Here is a 17,658-nt window from a genome sequence, read left to right on the forward strand (position 1 = left end):
TTACCCAAGTAACATTTTGGGATACATTGTAGGTAGAGCGTACTTTTAATGCAACATTTCTTTGTGGTTACGCAAATAAAAAATGGTACTTTTACACAGCTATGTTGATTGAGCAAGATTCCCCTCGCAACATGAATTTAGTCGTCAATAATTACTACAATATTTCGGGTGGTCATCATCCAGATTCCCTGGTTGTGGGCTAAGGTGACATCAGAATCAGAATCATCTTTATGGCCAAGTATGTAGAACACACAAGGAATTTGTCTCTGTAAAACACGCTGCACTCGTATCATCACAAGAAAAATTGAGGCACTATACAGTTCTATTTGGGTTACTGTTCAGAGAGTCAATAGCTTGGGGGAGGAAGCTGTTTAAATTTCTGCTGGATTTCGTGCGCACGGATCGGTAGCGCCTGCCTGAGGGGAGTAGCTGGAAAAGGTGGTGGGCAGGGTGCAGAGGGGCCAGTAGGATTTTTCCGCACACTTGTTTGGCTGGATTTGACCAATCAAATGGCATCAGGGCACATTCACAAGCGCAATCACGAGGTTAACATATTGGCATATGTTCCAGTTTCTCATGTGGCTCATTTGCCAAATTAATTGCATACCCCTACGCTAAAGTAACATGCTAACCACACACGCAATTATACAGCCTATCGTTTACAGATTGTCCTAGTTTAAAAAATAACAATTTTAAATGATGAAATCATGGATTTTCCAATAACATTGCAAATTTAATCTGAATAAATGGACTATGTCATGTATGTCATCCGTCAGCACATTTTTTATACCGCTTATCCAGTATGGCACACGTGAATTTGCTGCAAATGATGTGCATGGACTATTTTGTGTCGTGCAGAAAATAAAAATGGCAAATTGTCGCAAAATCACAAACATTCTGACAATGTAGATGTATTGTAAGCAGTTTTTTTTATTAACAATGTCCCTGTTAAAATAAATGTACCGTATTTTCCGATGTATAAAGCACACCAAAGTATAAGATGCATCCCCAATGAATGTTTTTTTTCTAACATTTTATTTATATAAGGTACACCGGACTACAAGGCGCACCTTCAATGAATGACAAAAGTTTTACAAATATAATAAATAAATATATCAAAGTTTTCCAAATATAAGGCACACCACATTATAAGGTGCTGCAGTAGAGGCTGACGTTAAGCACTACTTCTTCTATGGGGGAAATGGAGTCGACGGCTGTTGCGGCTCGGCTCAATATTACTTCACATCCAAGGCACACCTGCGTGTAAGGCGCAGGGTCATCTTTTGAAGAAAATCAAGGCTTTTGGGTGCGCCTTATACACCGGAAAATACGGGTAGACTTTCTCCCCCAAAAATTCTTGCGGCCTCTGATTTCAAAAGACATACAATTTGTTGTGTCAATATAATGTGAGACGATCATCTATTTATTTTCGCTCCACAGTCATAATGGGCCTCGGGAGGAAAGACAGAACTACGATAATGAGCATGAGTCTCCTGCGACAGGCACACGTGCACAGGAGCACACCTCAACTGACACCATGGACTGGTCACAAGTTAATCACATCTCTACTGACAAAGGTTCACGCTCACATTTAGACCAGTAGTACTGTGTAGGAACTCCACCCACTTTGACTTGGATGTGGGATGAGTGCTCGACGAAAGGTGTATTATTAACGGTTATACTGAAAGAAAAAAAATCAGGTGAAGGTTAATTGCAAGTGATTCGTGTGCACAAACTAATCATAAAGTGGCTGACAAAATATTCAAAGTGGTCTAATCTTAAATTGTGGATTTTTCTGATGTATTTGAGACTTTTGACAATTGACGTCTGCACATCAGCAATACAACACCTTGAAACACGTTAAAAATAATTGCACTGCAGACACGTTTGATGCTTACTGACATCCACCTCTCGAAAAGCGAGAAGGATGAACCAAGGGGACGTGAATAAAGAAGCTTTTTTTATACATTAAAATTGAAAGGGGAAAGAAAATGTTAACACATTCCACTGGCAGTCTGACTCCATGCCCCCCAAAAATCTTTTATCGGCTCACCCAAGGCAATTCCAGCTGGTAAAGCACCAGAAGCGTCTCGCTCATTAATGGTTCTTAGCATTTCAAAAACCTTGTGAGTCTTGATCCAATTATTATTATTATTAATCAATTTGTATTCTCAAGTATTTGAAGGGGGAAAAACGAAATTCCAACAACATTTTTGAGAATAGAATTAAAATGAACAGCTACAGTTAGACACACACATAACTTGTTTTATAGATGCACATCATCCTTCTATGCACTCCTGGGACATTTTTTCTTTTTTTCAAGAGCAATTCATGTATACTTAAAAAGACCCTGCGACTTCTGAGTCTCTTTCTCTCTTTAACTACATCCCATGCTGCTTTACTGTACTTATGAGGATATGCTAATGAAAAATGGACAAGGTGCAGCCATGTTATTTCACTCAGTTGTCCCTCATAAACTCGTGTGATCACACTCAGTGTGTTAGAATTTTTTTTTTTTTTGGAAGAAAATGTACCAGTGAATCACACCTATTGTTTACTTCTGTAATGATGTACTCCTTCTACTACATAATCCACATTCAGAACAGCCATGCTGTGCAGAAATACAAAAGGGTGAAATAAATAAACACTGTGGCTATTACAATAGTTTCCCCATACAAACCACAACATTAAGAGTTTCAAAGTGAGTTGGGCATCATCGAGACTTTCTGCATGCATGCTATCTATATGATAATTCAGTAATATACTGAGATTGTTCTTATTTTCCTTCATGGACTGTCGAGACCGGATGCCTAAATCACCGATAAAATAAGTAACGACGGATCCAAACTTCCGTTCCAAAGAGCCTCTAAAAGAGCATGTTGAGATGATTCTTTTATGGTTGTTGTTGTTTTTTTATTTTTATGAAATACGTCCTTGCTTGTGGATACAAGCGTGATAATTGGATATCCGTGGTTGTCATAAAAAATTGCCGCAAATACTCATGAGGAGGAACTCAATACTCTTTGAGAGAGCTCCGAAAACAGTAGCTTAGCATAGTAAATAGGGTGATCAAAACATGACTTTATATGAGAGGATTTGAATGTGTGTGTGTGTGTGTGTTTCTGTGTGTGTGTGTGTGTGTGTGTGTGTGTGTGTGTGTGTGTGTGTGTGTGTGTGCGTGTGTGTGTGTGTGTGTGTGTGTGTGTGTGTGTGCGTGTTTACTTTAATAGTATAGAGCTGCATTCTGAAATGACCTACGCCCCATATGGATAACGACAAGTCATACACAAGCAAGCATTCTTGAAAAAAATCAATGCAGCAGTTACTGTTCTTGTTTCCGTGCATGCAGAAGCACGCACGGCTCTGTCATGCAAATGCATGATCTTACTGCAGCAACAGCAGCGGCAGCGGCAACAACAGTAGCAGCGATAAGAGTATTTAATGTGCTTTCATTATTCATCTGATTAGCTTCTGAGAGTTCAACGCAATCGGGGCTAAATCATATACTGTACAGCAATTGACTCGCCATTTCCAATAGCAAATATTTGAGAGGAATTTTATTCAGGAATTATCTTGACTTCTATGTTGTTCTTGTCCATTTTAACAAGTTTTATTTTGATGGATAGTTGATGGATAGTTCATGTAAATAACCTTGTTTTTGTTATTGTTTTGTTATTAGGATTTCTGGCCACAGCAAGAGGGGAAACAATGTGGGCGCTATAACTCCATAATTTTCCTCCAGTGGAATCAATAAAGTACAATAAATCCCCTTGATGCCTAAATTTACATCCTAAAAGAAAATATGTATTTCATGTTTTTGCCTTCAAGCAGATGCTACATTTAGCATAGAGGGTTCTTTTTATTCTGGCACACCAAATTGATAGAGAATTAGGATTTGTAAAAATTAATGTTAAGTTTTTATGTTTTTGAATATTAAAAGCCGTAATATACCTGAATGACTTCAATGAAGTAAAGGTCATGAAGCCGTTTATATTTTAGGCAAACATGTACTGAATGTGTGCATGTTATCATCCTACCAGCGCACAAATAATTTCCGATATTTCATATTTGTTTTGTTTGATTATTGTTGTGCTGCAACACGAGGAGTCTTGCAATATAATGTTAAAGTTTTTTTGGGGACAGATTTTTACATTAGTGCTACATTTTCATTGGGCTGGCCAAGAAGAGGGCCATTCATGCTACTAGTGAAGCAGCAGAGAAAGCCACAAGGTGGTTGTGGCTGAAGAGGGCAGATTCGTGGGTTGCTACTGGGACACAAGCCGGGACGTGATCCACCCCGGCTGGGTCGCCTGGGTGAGGGTGTCTGATGTTGCGAGACCCGAAACACCCAATGAATCCAGTATACATCACTGATGATGTGTCCCAGTGCATCTGGCAGATGTATCCTTCAAGTCATATTTTTTTTTCCAATGTAGTGGCTGTTGTGGTTTTGTGATGCATGCTTCGCGGGCCGAATAAAATGATGTGGTGGGACAGATTTGGCCCCCGGGCCTCGACTTTGACGACTAAACGGTGAAGTAAAGTCATTCATGACTATTATGAATGAATGTCGATTTAATTTTTTACTAAAGGTCAAGGGTTAATTAAACTTGGCCAACCATTTTTGAGTAATACGAACGGCTAAAATTATACATTTATTTTGAGCTGATTTTTTTTTCTTGGGCAATCTTTGGCAAGTCACATCCTTGAAATACCGAGTCGCCAGTCAGCTTTTGCCCCGCATTGTTGATTGTGCCATCACCTGTTCTGTCCCAAATCGTCTGCCTCCAGTCGACGATGCAATTTCTATTCCTGCTCTTAACCGGGGAGCTAAAATGCTCCCGTGCTGCTGAGTAATGTGCTACTTGATCATGTGACTCATGGACAATGATCATGCAAGTGGCGTTCAAAAACAAAAAGGCTGCGTTCACAAATTGACAAAAAGAAAAGGGAATATTCCGCTCGTTGTTACTGTTCCTGCAGGTTGTGACTGTACTCTCATCCAAGAAATAATGTAACTAATTCCAATGTCATATCTCTTGGTCTCACATGCCATTACTTCTACTTGATTCTCCTGGTCAAGACACAAGAGTAACACAATTAATCTGTCCTCATTATTTGGACCGTGCTGCGAAAGAAGTAAAATACCCTATCGAGCGCAGATAAACTGTTATTTGCATGTCTGCCAATGAGCCAATTGGGACAAAGGGCAGCCGGTGAGGCGCGACAAGTCAAATGAAATCGTTTTTTTGGCTAATTTAATGTCCTATTAAGAGATTCATACTTCTCAATTACCCTGGAGATAACAGCGAATGTGAGAGTAGCACAGAGAATAGGCGACTTGACGAATAGGGCTCGGATTGCGTCGTTTACTTCGAATAGGATTATTTAGCATTGACACTTTTCTTAATGGAAAGATTTAGCACGTGTTGACACTTCTTTTACAGGGAGAGAGAATAAGGTAACTAAGTGAACGTGACAAGGAATAATGGGGCGAGGAGATAGTGGCGTCACGATACAGTCACAGGAACAAGAATAATACATTGCAAGGTCTCAAAATCATATCTTAACTAACACCTCTGGAAAACAGAAACACTGAGTTCAGGAATCACACTTCTGACCGACTACACCGTCAGTGACTGGCTGCTTGAGCAATCCGGACACGGTCTGATTGGAAACAGGACTTTAGTCAGCACCGACGCAATCACAGGCACAACCAAAAGGATATTAAGTACCATCCTCGACCCAAAAACAACTTCATCCTGAAGTTGACGAACGGTCCCAAAGTCATCTGACTCATTTTTCGGCCAACAAAAATATTTTCAAATGTCTTGAGGCGACTGGTTAGGACATTGATCTCACAATGCGCAGGGTTCCTGTGTGGAGTTAACTTCTCTTCCCGGTGCCAGTGTTGGCGTTCTACGGGTATTCCAGTTTCCTCCCAGATGCCCAAAACGAGCATGGCCGGTTTTATTGAACACTTTGAATTGACCCTAGTTGTTATTGTGACAGTGAATGACATTTGGTCTTGTGTTGGTGTCTATTGAGTAAAACACAATGCAAAGCTAATTCCTTCAAAAGATGACATAAAATACAAAGAAAATGTAGGTACTCCTATTTGAACAAAAACACACAGCCACAAGTAGAGCCAAGTGGCCAACTTCCCAAGCTATCTTGCTTTCTCTCTGCTTCATGTAACGGTAACATACCTTTCTGCACAGTGGTAACGCCCATGGATGGCTGCCCCAGACTGGCCTTCGGCTCCCATTTGCCCTCATCTGGGTGAAAAACGTCCACTGATGCCAAGGGGGTCTGTTGCTGATTCATTCCTCCTAGTACCATGACCTGCCCCCCAAGCGCCACGGCGGCAGCCCCCGCCCTCGCCGTGGGCAGCGGCGGCAGTTGGCTCCACGTCTGGCTCTCCACATCGAGCACCTCCGCGCTGTCCAAGGGCATGCCGGTCTCGCTGCAGCCCCCCAGCACATAGACCAGGCCTTCGTGATAGATGGGGGTACAGTAGACTCTGCGCTGGGACATAGGGGGGAACTTCTCCCAGTACAGGGACTTGACAGGACTCACCGCCATCTCCTGCACGGGCATGTCTCCGAGGTTGAGCGGTGGGGGGGCACCATCACAAACCAGGCTATAAGAAAGATAAAACAGTTACAATTGCTTTCACCTACGCGGGCGACCTCCACCAAGGCCGAACAATATGGAACTAGTTCACCTGACTTGCGTAACTGATAAATCATGGTAGATCCAGACAGTACTGCGCCATGATGACTATAGGTTAACACACATTTGTTTTCACTACAACGTCATCTGGTGTACCACTCGGCACCTCTTCAAGTACACTGAAGTTTTTGCATTGACCTCCAATGAATGATGCAACATTTGAATGTTGGAATAATGCAGCTAAATGAAACCATGGTGTTTTTAAAATATCCATGCATCCATTTTCCGTACTGCTTTTTCCTCATTAGGGTTACGGGGGTGTGCTGGAGCCTATCCCAGCTGTCTTCGGGCACTAGGCGGGGGACACCCTGAATTGGTTGCCAGCCAATCGCAGGGCACACAGAGACAAACAACAGTCAGTCTCACACTCACACCTAGGGAGAATTTGGCGTGTTCAATCAGCCTGCCATGTATGTTTTTGGAATGTGGGTAACGGATGACCTGGAGAAAACCCACACAGGCCCGTGGAGAACATGCAAACTCCACACAGGGAGGTTGTTCCGGGACTTTAACTCACAACTTCTGCACTGTGAAGCCGGTGTGCTAACCACTCCAATATTGGGCCACCCTGTATTTTAAATATAGAGTTATTATTTAAATCTTGGGAACTAGTTTTCATTTTCGTTACAACCTTCTAACTCGCAAACTTGTTTTAGCATGATATTGCTAATTGGTCATGAGGTTTTGCTCATAATTGTGTACATCAACTAGATCAGTTTCCTAACCTTTTGTATTACAAAAATGTAACAACACTTCAAAAATAAAAAATAAACGAATTAAAAAAATGTATCTTGGAGGCTGCGGGTGGTTTTTTTTAAGAAGAAGCAGTATGACTCACAATATTCATCCACTCATGCCTTACCATGAGTTTCCTAGCATCATAATTTTGACTCATGATTCGGATCTGTTTATTGCAACATTTTTGGGAGAGTAAGTAAAACTCGTTGTCATTGTTCACAGGACTTATGTGAAGATTTGCGCGATAACAAGAATTACCGGTTTTAACACAATGCGATTCACAGTAGGACTCTCTTATGTCAGCATTTAAAATACTAATTCCAAGTACCGTATTTCCCGGTGAATAAGGCACATCGAAAAGCCTTGATTTTCTTCAAAATATGACCCTGTGCCTTACGTGCAGGTGCGCCTTATATGTGAAATAATATTGAACCACAAGAGGTCTTGCAACTACTGTCAGCAGCTACTGACTCCATTTCCTTCGTAGAATAAGTAATGCATAACCCCAACCCCTACTGTAGCGCCTTATAATGTAATGTGCCTTACATTTGGAAAACGTTAATATCTTTATATATTGTATTTGGAAAACTTTTTTCATTTTTTGAATGTGTGCCTTATATTTGTAAAAAGTTTGAAAATACGTTCAGCATCCATTGGGGTGCGCCTTATACTCCGGTGCACCTTGTCCACTGGAAAATACGGTAATCTGAATATTGATCCATATTGAGAAAATGGAATGCTTTGAGGTGCACTCCTGTAAATATTAAGTTCAGCAGAAGTTGTACATTTGCATCCAGGAGAGGGAGCTTAGGAAGCATAGGATAGGATGATGAATGTGAAGGACAGATTGGAGGAAAAAAGAAACGGTGTGGCACTCACCCCTCTTCCAGATGTCACGTCTACCCCTATTTAAATATTTTATTCATTCGGCTGTTGGTTTGTGAACAGCAAAGCCATCTGCCCTTCACAACTTTCTTTTCCACTGTTTCCCTGGCTGCGTATCCTTCTCTTAGAGCGTCCTCCGAGGAGCGCTTATTGGGACTTCAATATTTTTTTCAGGTTTCAGAACTCATCCCGTAAAAATCATAGGCAGCATCCAATCTAAAAAAAAAAGAAAGAAATTAAAGAGGGTACATGATAAACAGCGCAAAATGAAAATTTGACAAGAGCAAAAGCAAAAGCTATTCCTGCCTTAATTAAGCAACATCTCCATGGCCTGGATGAATATATTCTGAGTCGGAAGAGCAGATGCATGCAAGACCTTTGGAGAAAGTCCCTCGTTGAGGCCCAACCTGCAACAAAACACAGAGACATGGTTTTTAAATGGCAAGTCACATTATTTAAAATAAATAATATGGCGGAAAACAAAGTGACCAAACATCCCATGACAGATCTAAAGGCTGCACAAAAGGACAATGGGCGTGTTTTTCGCTAGATGTAAATGAATTCTAATTTCAGAAAACCCAAATGACCTTCAGACATCCCACGCTGCTGATCACACCCCCGTGGATGCTGTTCCTAAGGCAACGTATGAATCGTTGTTTGCTTGTTGCGTACGGGCCACTTGAGATATTTGCCACATTCAACTGAGCCGTGTTCAAAACTGATTTGGAGACATGTTCCACCTCCCTCCCAAGTGCAAAATATTTTGCATCGATGGAGCATTCCAAACAAGTGACAACGGAAAATCAAACGCTCACTCCATGCTGTTGCTTAAAGGACAAATGACGTCTCCGGACAAGTTGTGTCCATAATTTGTAAAATGGCTTCAAATGACTTCTACTGAGCGTATTTTAATACGATTCCACCGCATTTAGCTATATTTTACATTTTAAGACTCACGCTGAATATTCAGGAAGTCTTGTTTTTGAGTTGGTGACAAGTCCGTACGTGACGTCACTAAAGGACCGCCCTTGACTGTAAAAATCACACATCGTAGCGGTCCTTTTGTTTCTCATCGTGAACTAAATTTATATGGGTAAAAGCAACCAAAAATTAAAATGATAACATTTTCAGGCTGATAACAATCTCTTCAGAGTGCTTCGTTCCACCGTCAACCCTCCGTGATCCTCATACAGTATGTAGCCGTTTTCTGGCAACCGCACGATTACATGAAAGGGGTCTTTGTGAATAGGAAGCAAGTGCTCCTGAAAAGGCAAAGTATACACACTAATGTTCTCAGAAAGAAGCTTAGAGATTTTGAAAAGAGGTCGAGCTATTTTGAGGTGAAACTGAACTTTTGCGGGACTAAATTTAACAGCGGGAGTGAAAGCTTCCGGCTGAATGGCTGCACAACAGGAAGCATGAGAAAAGGGAAAAAAGATGTTTAAAACGATTATTAGCATTCCCAGCATGAAGCCCCAACTTGTAGATTAGTAGTGGATGTCTCCATTCTGTGGACTCATTGTCTCAATGTATTTTTCCTCCGGGAACCAACAAATGTAATGAAGAAAAACAATGAAAATGATCAGTGGCCAAGAGAACACAACGGAAAGTTCACCACCTTATCAGAATAGAGAACAAAAAGAGTCCCTGTCACACAAATGTAAAAAGAATAGTGTGTCGCCAAGAAATAGTGCAAAGACAGATTTCCTCTCCAAATAGGAAGTGGAGCATATACATGAGACGTGTTGTATGTGGTGTGTAACAAAAAGTTCAAATATGTTTAGATTACACTTCTAATAACACGAAGCTGGAGAATCCATGCAAAGTCAAAACCGTAAAGGGCCTGGGGAAAGATCCAGGTGGTTGCAACAATCCACTAGTATCAATCCACTCTGGTAATGGGGCAAACAGAGCCAGGCATAGAACATTTGAGGTAATCAGACTGAACAAAAGAAGCAATCAGATTATTTTTGGGGAGTAGTTTACTGCTCCCCCAACGTTAGAGCAGGGACTTCTCAGAGCAGAGGTCTGGCCATCTCTGTCCATTCGGGTTATATTTAGGGCCAGAGTTACCAGCACAACTTTAGTTCCCTGACAAAGCTCTTCGGAGGAGGAGCAAAACGTCCGACACATTCAAAGAAGTACAGATGACAGCAGAAAAAAACTTTTCATTGATAAACGGGTCCATATGTTCTATTAAATAATTGCAAATACGAACAAATGAAAATTAATAAACCAATAAATAAAGAAATACATTTTAAATAAATACAATGGCAGTTTCTGGCTTCTCCAGAATCACATGACACAACACATCACTTTAAAAATACCCAAAAAAAGCAGCAAAATTATGTGGTGAGCGAGTGTGGTTGCCATGCAAACATACGCATTCACCTCCACCCACATGAAGCCCTCACTGAGAACACTAATGAGATTTTTTTTCTTTCTTTACTCTTCATGCCGTCATCACCCAAGGGCATCGCCACATCTTCTCGTTTGATATGAAGCACTTGATTTCATCTTTTATCAGAACTTTTCATCACCTACAGTATGTGGATAGAAGAGAAAGAAAAGGAGAAAAAAAAGCACTTGTGTTGATTTGCGTTACATAATTCACCAGTTAAAAGCATGATCGCACCGGCGTGTTATGGGAGATTTGTGTTACGAGGATGTTGGCATGACTCGGTCTGACAAAGATTGCCGCAAGCGGCTGCATCGCGTCTGCCACTAACAGCGCCCACATAAGTCCAAAACGTATTTTCAAACAAGGAAAAAGAACGTTGTCACCATAGTCTAGATTGCCTCCACATTGACAGGCCCAAGTGGAATAGAAGTATGCAGTACATTTCGCCATCTGAATAATTTTAAAATCAACACTGTTTTGGGATTTGTTAATTATGGTTGAGAAAGTTTTGAAAGAATAGCAACCCAATGAATTAATGAAGCAGGATCAAATTAACGAATGTAAAATGTAGAGGCCTGGGAGAATTCATATTCCGCATCTTCCACTCTATATGGTGCACCTAAAAGCATTACATTTTCTCAAAAACTAACACTGCGATTTATAATCTGATGTAATTTATAATCTTATGCATTTATATATAGATCAATAATCTTATTCCATGGGTGTAGTATTTGAAATATTATGTTTATTCCACTTGCAGCGATTGTGGAAGCGCAATATAAATAAAGCTGTACTGTATTGTATTTAGCATAACTCCTTCTGGTGGATGTATAATGAACCACATCCACTAGCTTCTATTCTATGCGCCATATAACGAGGTGCGCCCGGCCCGACATGGGAAAACAGTTTACAAAAAGGCCATTCATTGAACGTGCGCCATTCCCTCCCAACTGCCCGAGAGTGCGGAAAATACGCTAATCCACAGTGATTTGGAAAACAGTTCTTCATGGACAATTGTCCGCTTCCACCCTTTAGGGAAGACTTCTGAACACACCTTTTGTACAACATAGTCATGATGACAACACAAAGACAGAATAGCAAACAAACAACTGAGCCATAAAATTGAACTGAGGTCTTGTTAAGCTCCCAGAAATGAAAAAGTGAGATATTTAAAAGGGTCTCAGTGATGAGGTACATAACAGCAAAACAAAATGACATCCCTTCGCTTCATTGTATGGCTTGTCTCGACGGAACATTTGCCGTCTGTGGCAGGCAACACACCATGCCCTCGAGGTTGAGCCTCCAGTCTGTCTGTCGCCACGGAGACAGCATCGCTGACATCACTGACACCACCTTCCAGAGGCATACTCGGGTAACGGTTTTCAAACCTCCGACTGCTTGTTTCAATTGGACGTGAGAGCCGTTAATCTTCCCATTTTAATCCGCCCCCCACCTCATCCAGTTTGGCTCGCCCCGTAACAATTGATGTATGAGACCCGATGGGAAACGAAAGAGAGCGCCACTCCATTCAAGTGAATTTAATTCCTCCCTTTCCAAATTGAGTGAGTCCAACTTACTGTCTGATCCAATCGAAAAACAGGAAATAGTTTGTTCACAGAGGTTAGATGTTTACAAACTTCCTGATCTGCGACCGCCAGTGTGTGTCATCTGATCACGTCCGGTGTCATCCATCACCATCAAGGCAGGCAAATCATGTATCAAACTAACAAATGATCTAGCCGCATAATGTAAAAACAGTAGCTCCAAAATTCAACAAACAATTTCCTGCTAAATGACCAAATTCAAGTCTCCAGTTAATGTATGTTTTTATTTTACATTGTCGGGAAACAGAGGAACTCCCAAACTGCACTCTGATCAAAAGGCGAGATTTGAATCCAGGAATGTTGGAATGTGATTACAATCTTGTTCACCGCATGTCAGCCTAAACTAATAAGGAAAGACACTATTTGTCACTCTGACATTTATTTGTGTGTGCAACGCAAGAAGAGGAAGCCAATGTTGTCAGGGCGCCTTTGAAATTATGAATTGCTTTCGAATTATGAACTCTGTGAATTATCCTTCTCCTCCATTTTAGTTGTTTTTTTTGGGCGGGTGGGGTTACACTGAAGAAATGTTGCAATGGTGGTTATATTGTATTATGGATGGATGGATGGATGGATGGATGGATGGATGGATGGATGGATGGATGGATGGATGGATGGATGGATGGATGGATGGATGGATGGATGGATTCAGGTTGCAAGGCTGGCTGGATTGGATGGATGGATGGATGGATTAATGGATGGATGGATGGGTCAGGTTGGATGAATAGATGGATCGATGGGTGGATTTGTATAGATGGATGGATGGACAGACGGACGTTGGATGGATGGATGGATGGATGGATGGATGGATGGATGGATGGGTCAGGTTGGATGAATAGATGGATCGATGGGTGGATTTGTATAGATGGATGGATGGACAGACGGACATTGGATGGATGGATGGATGGATGGATGGATGGATGGATGAACAGATGGATGGATGGATGGGTGGGTTGTATGGCTGGATAGTTCAATGGGTGGGTTATATGGATGAATGGATGGATGCATGGATGGTCGTACTGTATTATATTTGAAGGAATTTTCTAGGACCTCCGTTGGTGTGGCGTTTGCGCGAATCCCAGCTTTGGACAGATCACTAAGCTTTTCCTTCTACACTCAAACATGAGCAGCTGTCTATGTGATGCTTCTATTTCATCAAATGCCACAAACGTCAAGAATTAAAGCATACTTTTGAGCAATGTCGAGTCGGGCCATTACTAGCTTAGACTGTGTTGTCAAAAAGTGAATGCATTTCAAGCCGAGAAAAACACATGCGGCGTAAACATTGCCAAACGCAAATGTTGCATTATCCAAACTGAATCCCTGAAGCTAACAGTTGTATTTGTCACTTTTTACCATTGTTTTCGTACTTTTTTTATGGTTGGCTTTGCCTTTAAAACTGAGATGTTATACACTTGTCAAATGCTTCAATTGGGTCCTGAAACGGTGGAAGATTTATTTCTCGCCGAGAAAGAGAATACGCGTGGGCGGATGTCTCACACACAAAGCTTCTGCTTGCGACGTTGAACCAAGCGTTGACATTGATGTACTGTACACGACAGATGATACCAGACTGCAGTGTTCTAGCTCCATCTGTTCATTTGGTAATACAACAAACTAGTTGAGTTTTAATCCGCTGCAGAGCCAGGGTCAAATGTCGCGCAACACACACGCATACACACAGGCACACACACGTGGCCTTCTTAGTCGTAGGGGACATTTTCCTCTCATTTGTGCTCAAAGAGAGATAGAGTAGAAAAGAGATGAGTGAGTAAAAATATGAACTATAGAATATCTCTTATTGGTGCAGTACGAGTACAGTATACATAAAAAAGGAAATACAGTAATGTCTCGTTATATCGATATTCAAGGGAGTCCGAAAAAATATCGATATAACCGGGACTATCGATATATCCGACCCTGTTTGCATGTAATTTTCTCCGTGCGTGCATAGAAATAGTATCGATATAACCGGGACTATCGATATATCCGATATCGATATAACGAGACTTTACTGTAATGTAAAAAGGATTTCTTACGGCGTCAATCACAACCCACGATTTTATCTTTGGTTGGGGAACACTTCTGATATTTTAGGCTGCCAGGAAATGTCAAGCAAACTGTGATCAGACATGAGTGAAAATCAAGAGAAAACAAAAAAAGGTTCTCGCTGCATCCATAAAATGTCACTTTTTGACCTATTCTAATTTGCACGGTCATGAAAATAAAATATTGTCTTGATTTTATTTAGAATTAAATTTTAGTACATTAACTGATCCAAATTTGGGCCACTCTGTAGCGACCGACACAACAAAGCTGCAAAGGTGACATGGAAGAAACTCTTTTAGATAGATTATCCTGCAATCTCTGCGAGTTAACACGAAACTTTGCGAGGAAAGTTTTTTTTTTCTTTCTTATTAACTTCAGAAGTCCATAGAATACAGATTCATTGAGAAAATGATTAAAAAAGTCGATTTTGCTGCACAATGACACGTTCGGGTTGTATAACTCAATATTTTGAAATGTAGCATGTGTCAGTGGTGAGCACTGCCTCATATTTTTCAGTATTACTTTTACAAAATGTAATCGTGTTTATCGCTATTGACATGAGGAATAAAAAAGTCACACTTCACTCATGTAATCTAATAAAAACTTTGATTCACCTCCTTTTGCAGTGTAACCACTTGTTTTTGTTTTTAATTGTTGCCCTCAATCAGACCCAATCTGTCACAGTCCAGCTTGCTGTGTTACTTCCACACTGTCCAACTCTGCGTCATGAGCCACAAAAGGCCATGCGGGGACATTGAGCTACGTTTTCATCTACATGGCTCAGCAGTTTCTGCACAGCCTTCTTCCTTGAATAGGAAACACGAAATTAAAAAGAGGAAACAACACCCGGGAGGATTAGATGATGAAAGAAAAAATAAACAAACAGAAGGTCGAGAATGGTGGTGATGAAAATAAAAAAAAAAAAAAAAAAAAAAAAAAAGGTGAGACCAAAATATATTAGGTTGGCCCAGATTAATGTCTCTATGACAGCCGTTGCAATAAAATTGTAAAAAGGAAACAAAAAACAAAAAAAAAGCAAAAAGCAGAAGGTGCAAATAAAGATGTTCGCTTGAAATTTTAGACTCTTTCAAGACTCTTAAAGGGGGTTGTTTTGGCAAAATTAACTTTTTTAATTGCTTGTATACAGCTGCGTCTCTGGTATGCCTGTTGGCCTGCTAAGTGTTAAACAACTAAATAAATCATTTGCTACCTGCCATGACATGATAACTGCCCCTTCAAATGTCTCCACACATGACTTGCCGAGAAGATATGCCATTTGGAAGCAGTGGTAGAAATACAGTACATGGAAGCACTATCTAATCAAAGAAAAACGTTAAGCAGGGCAGCAGTATTAGCACACGTTAGAATTAGCAAATCGCGTTAGCTTGTCATATCCAGCACATACAGAGAAAACATTTGACACTAGCTGCTTGTACACATGAAACGGGTCCACTTTCACAAACTTTACTACAACAATTCACATACTTTACATGATAAAAATAAGATAGATGGCCTCGAACAAAAATGTCATTCAAAAGTATGCAAAAACAAATCTAATGTTGAATCAATATCGATTGGGAGGAACATATTTGTTTTCCATTTAAAGGACAACCGACGTCTCCGGACAAGTTGTGTCCATAATTTGTAAAATGGCTTCAAATGACTTCTACTGAGCGTATTTTAATAAGAATCCCACCGCATATAGCTATATTTTACACTAAAGGAACGCCCCTGACCGAGAAAAAAGACATTGTAGCGGTCCTCCCATCACGTCAATGTATTTTGCTGTACATGTTTGGTCTGGGGACCTCGTGTTGCACCCAGAAGCCGCCAGAAGAGGGCGTCCAAGCTCCATATAAGGAATTTATCAGCCTGTGGAAACGGAGGTGGCCACAGGAGGTCGCCATTTTGTGCCTCTTTTCTGGTGATCGTTTCTCCCCAATATTGTCTCATAATGGCACGGAATAAATTCTTTAATCGATTTTAAACATCTATGCTTTCCTCTTCAGAACTATTTGAATCATATTCATAACTGGATGTGTAACAAGAAAGCAGATTCTCCGAATCTGAAGCCATTGTTTTGATTCTCCAGCATGGGGTGCGAAGCGTCAGTCTGCTGTTTTAACAACCTGAGGTTAGACTCCCTCCACTCCAATGATGTGCATGTGTTGGTGCCTGGCAGGTTTGACCTGTTACGGACACCAGCAGCTCCACGTGATCGAACTAATTACCGCCGAGTGGTCTTAAGCAGCTCTGGGACTCCACTCATCGGTCGGTCGTCAACCGGGGTCTTTCAAAGGCTGAATTTATGGCAATGTAATTTACGGCATGACTGCACCGCAGGCGGTGTCCAAATTTAAGGTGACACACGAGGCCTTCTAATCCAGCCTTCTAATCCGTCTTTCGTTTCCATGGAGACAGGTTTCGACACGGGTTTCCATAATGCCCACGTTGATCCAATTTTACTGCTTCTTTTTGCTGTTATGTTAATATTTCTTCAACATTAAATTTTGCTTTTTTTGTATTTTATACATTGTTGAAATTAAATGTATACATATTTGCAAGTTCTTTTACACAGTTCTTATGCTATGGATCTGTTCTTGGTTTCCGGGGGAGTTTTCGGATTTGAAGCTTCAGGCAGAAGCGGCGTGTTGGACACTTAATTACATCTACTAATTGATATCGTGACACTTAAATACGTTTGGATACATTACATTTTTTTGTTTTTTTAACAAATTATTTTTGGAATAATTCTTCATAATTTTTAAATATTAAAAAAAGAATTGTGTCTAATTTTGAAGTAAATCGTAGGACACAGACAGACACAGACACACAAGAAGATAATCTCGATTATCCTATTTTTTAAATGTCAGTTATTATTTTTTTGTTTTGTCAATGTATTTTATCTCAAGCAAATAGGATTCATTTAAATAATAAAATGAACCAAAATCAAATGGAAATTGACCTTAAAAAGCTACATGAGGATTTTTGTGTGCATGTTGGTACAGTCACTGGCTAATATGACATTAACCAGGGCCACCAACCAATTTTACAAAGATCAACTCGGCTGGTCCAAAGCTGTGTGACCTCTTTTCCGGAGACTCAGCATGTCATTGTTGCTTGGCAACCAGCAGCGGGGTGCCTCAGCTGACTGTTTGGTCAGATGACCCAACTTTTTTTTCTACTTTAATTCAAAGTGTGTGTTTTTTTTTTTATAGTAAGTAAAATAAATGCTGAGCTAAAATG

The 17,658-nt window shown here is 40.6% G+C and overlaps 1 protein-coding gene across 2 annotated transcripts in view; it reads right to left on the reverse strand.

Annotated features, from left to right (window-relative positions):
- Positions 1 to 17,658, reverse strand: part of klhdc8b (kelch domain containing 8B) — a 51,455-nt gene that overhangs the window by 29,545 nt on the left and 4,252 nt on the right. For both annotated transcript variants that reach the window (XM_089003893.1, XM_089003811.1), the window contains exons 2-4: positions 8,665 to 8,765; positions 8,353 to 8,574; positions 6,210 to 6,643 (exon numbers count right to left, since the gene is read on the reverse strand). In XM_089003893.1, the coding sequence (XP_088860019.1) occupies positions 6,210 to 6,600 (391 nt within the window). In that variant the 5' untranslated portion in view covers positions 6,601 to 6,643; positions 8,353 to 8,574; positions 8,665 to 8,765. The remainder of the gene's footprint in view (positions 1 to 6,209; positions 6,644 to 8,352; positions 8,575 to 8,664; positions 8,766 to 17,658) is intronic.

This window comes from Hippocampus bargibanti, linkage group LG01 (genome assembly GCF_051943395.1).
Source record: "Hippocampus bargibanti isolate YZ-2025 linkage group LG01, ASM5194339v1, whole genome shotgun sequence".
In the NCBI taxonomy this organism is placed as follows: Eukaryota; Metazoa; Chordata; class Actinopteri; order Syngnathiformes; family Syngnathidae; genus Hippocampus; species Hippocampus bargibanti.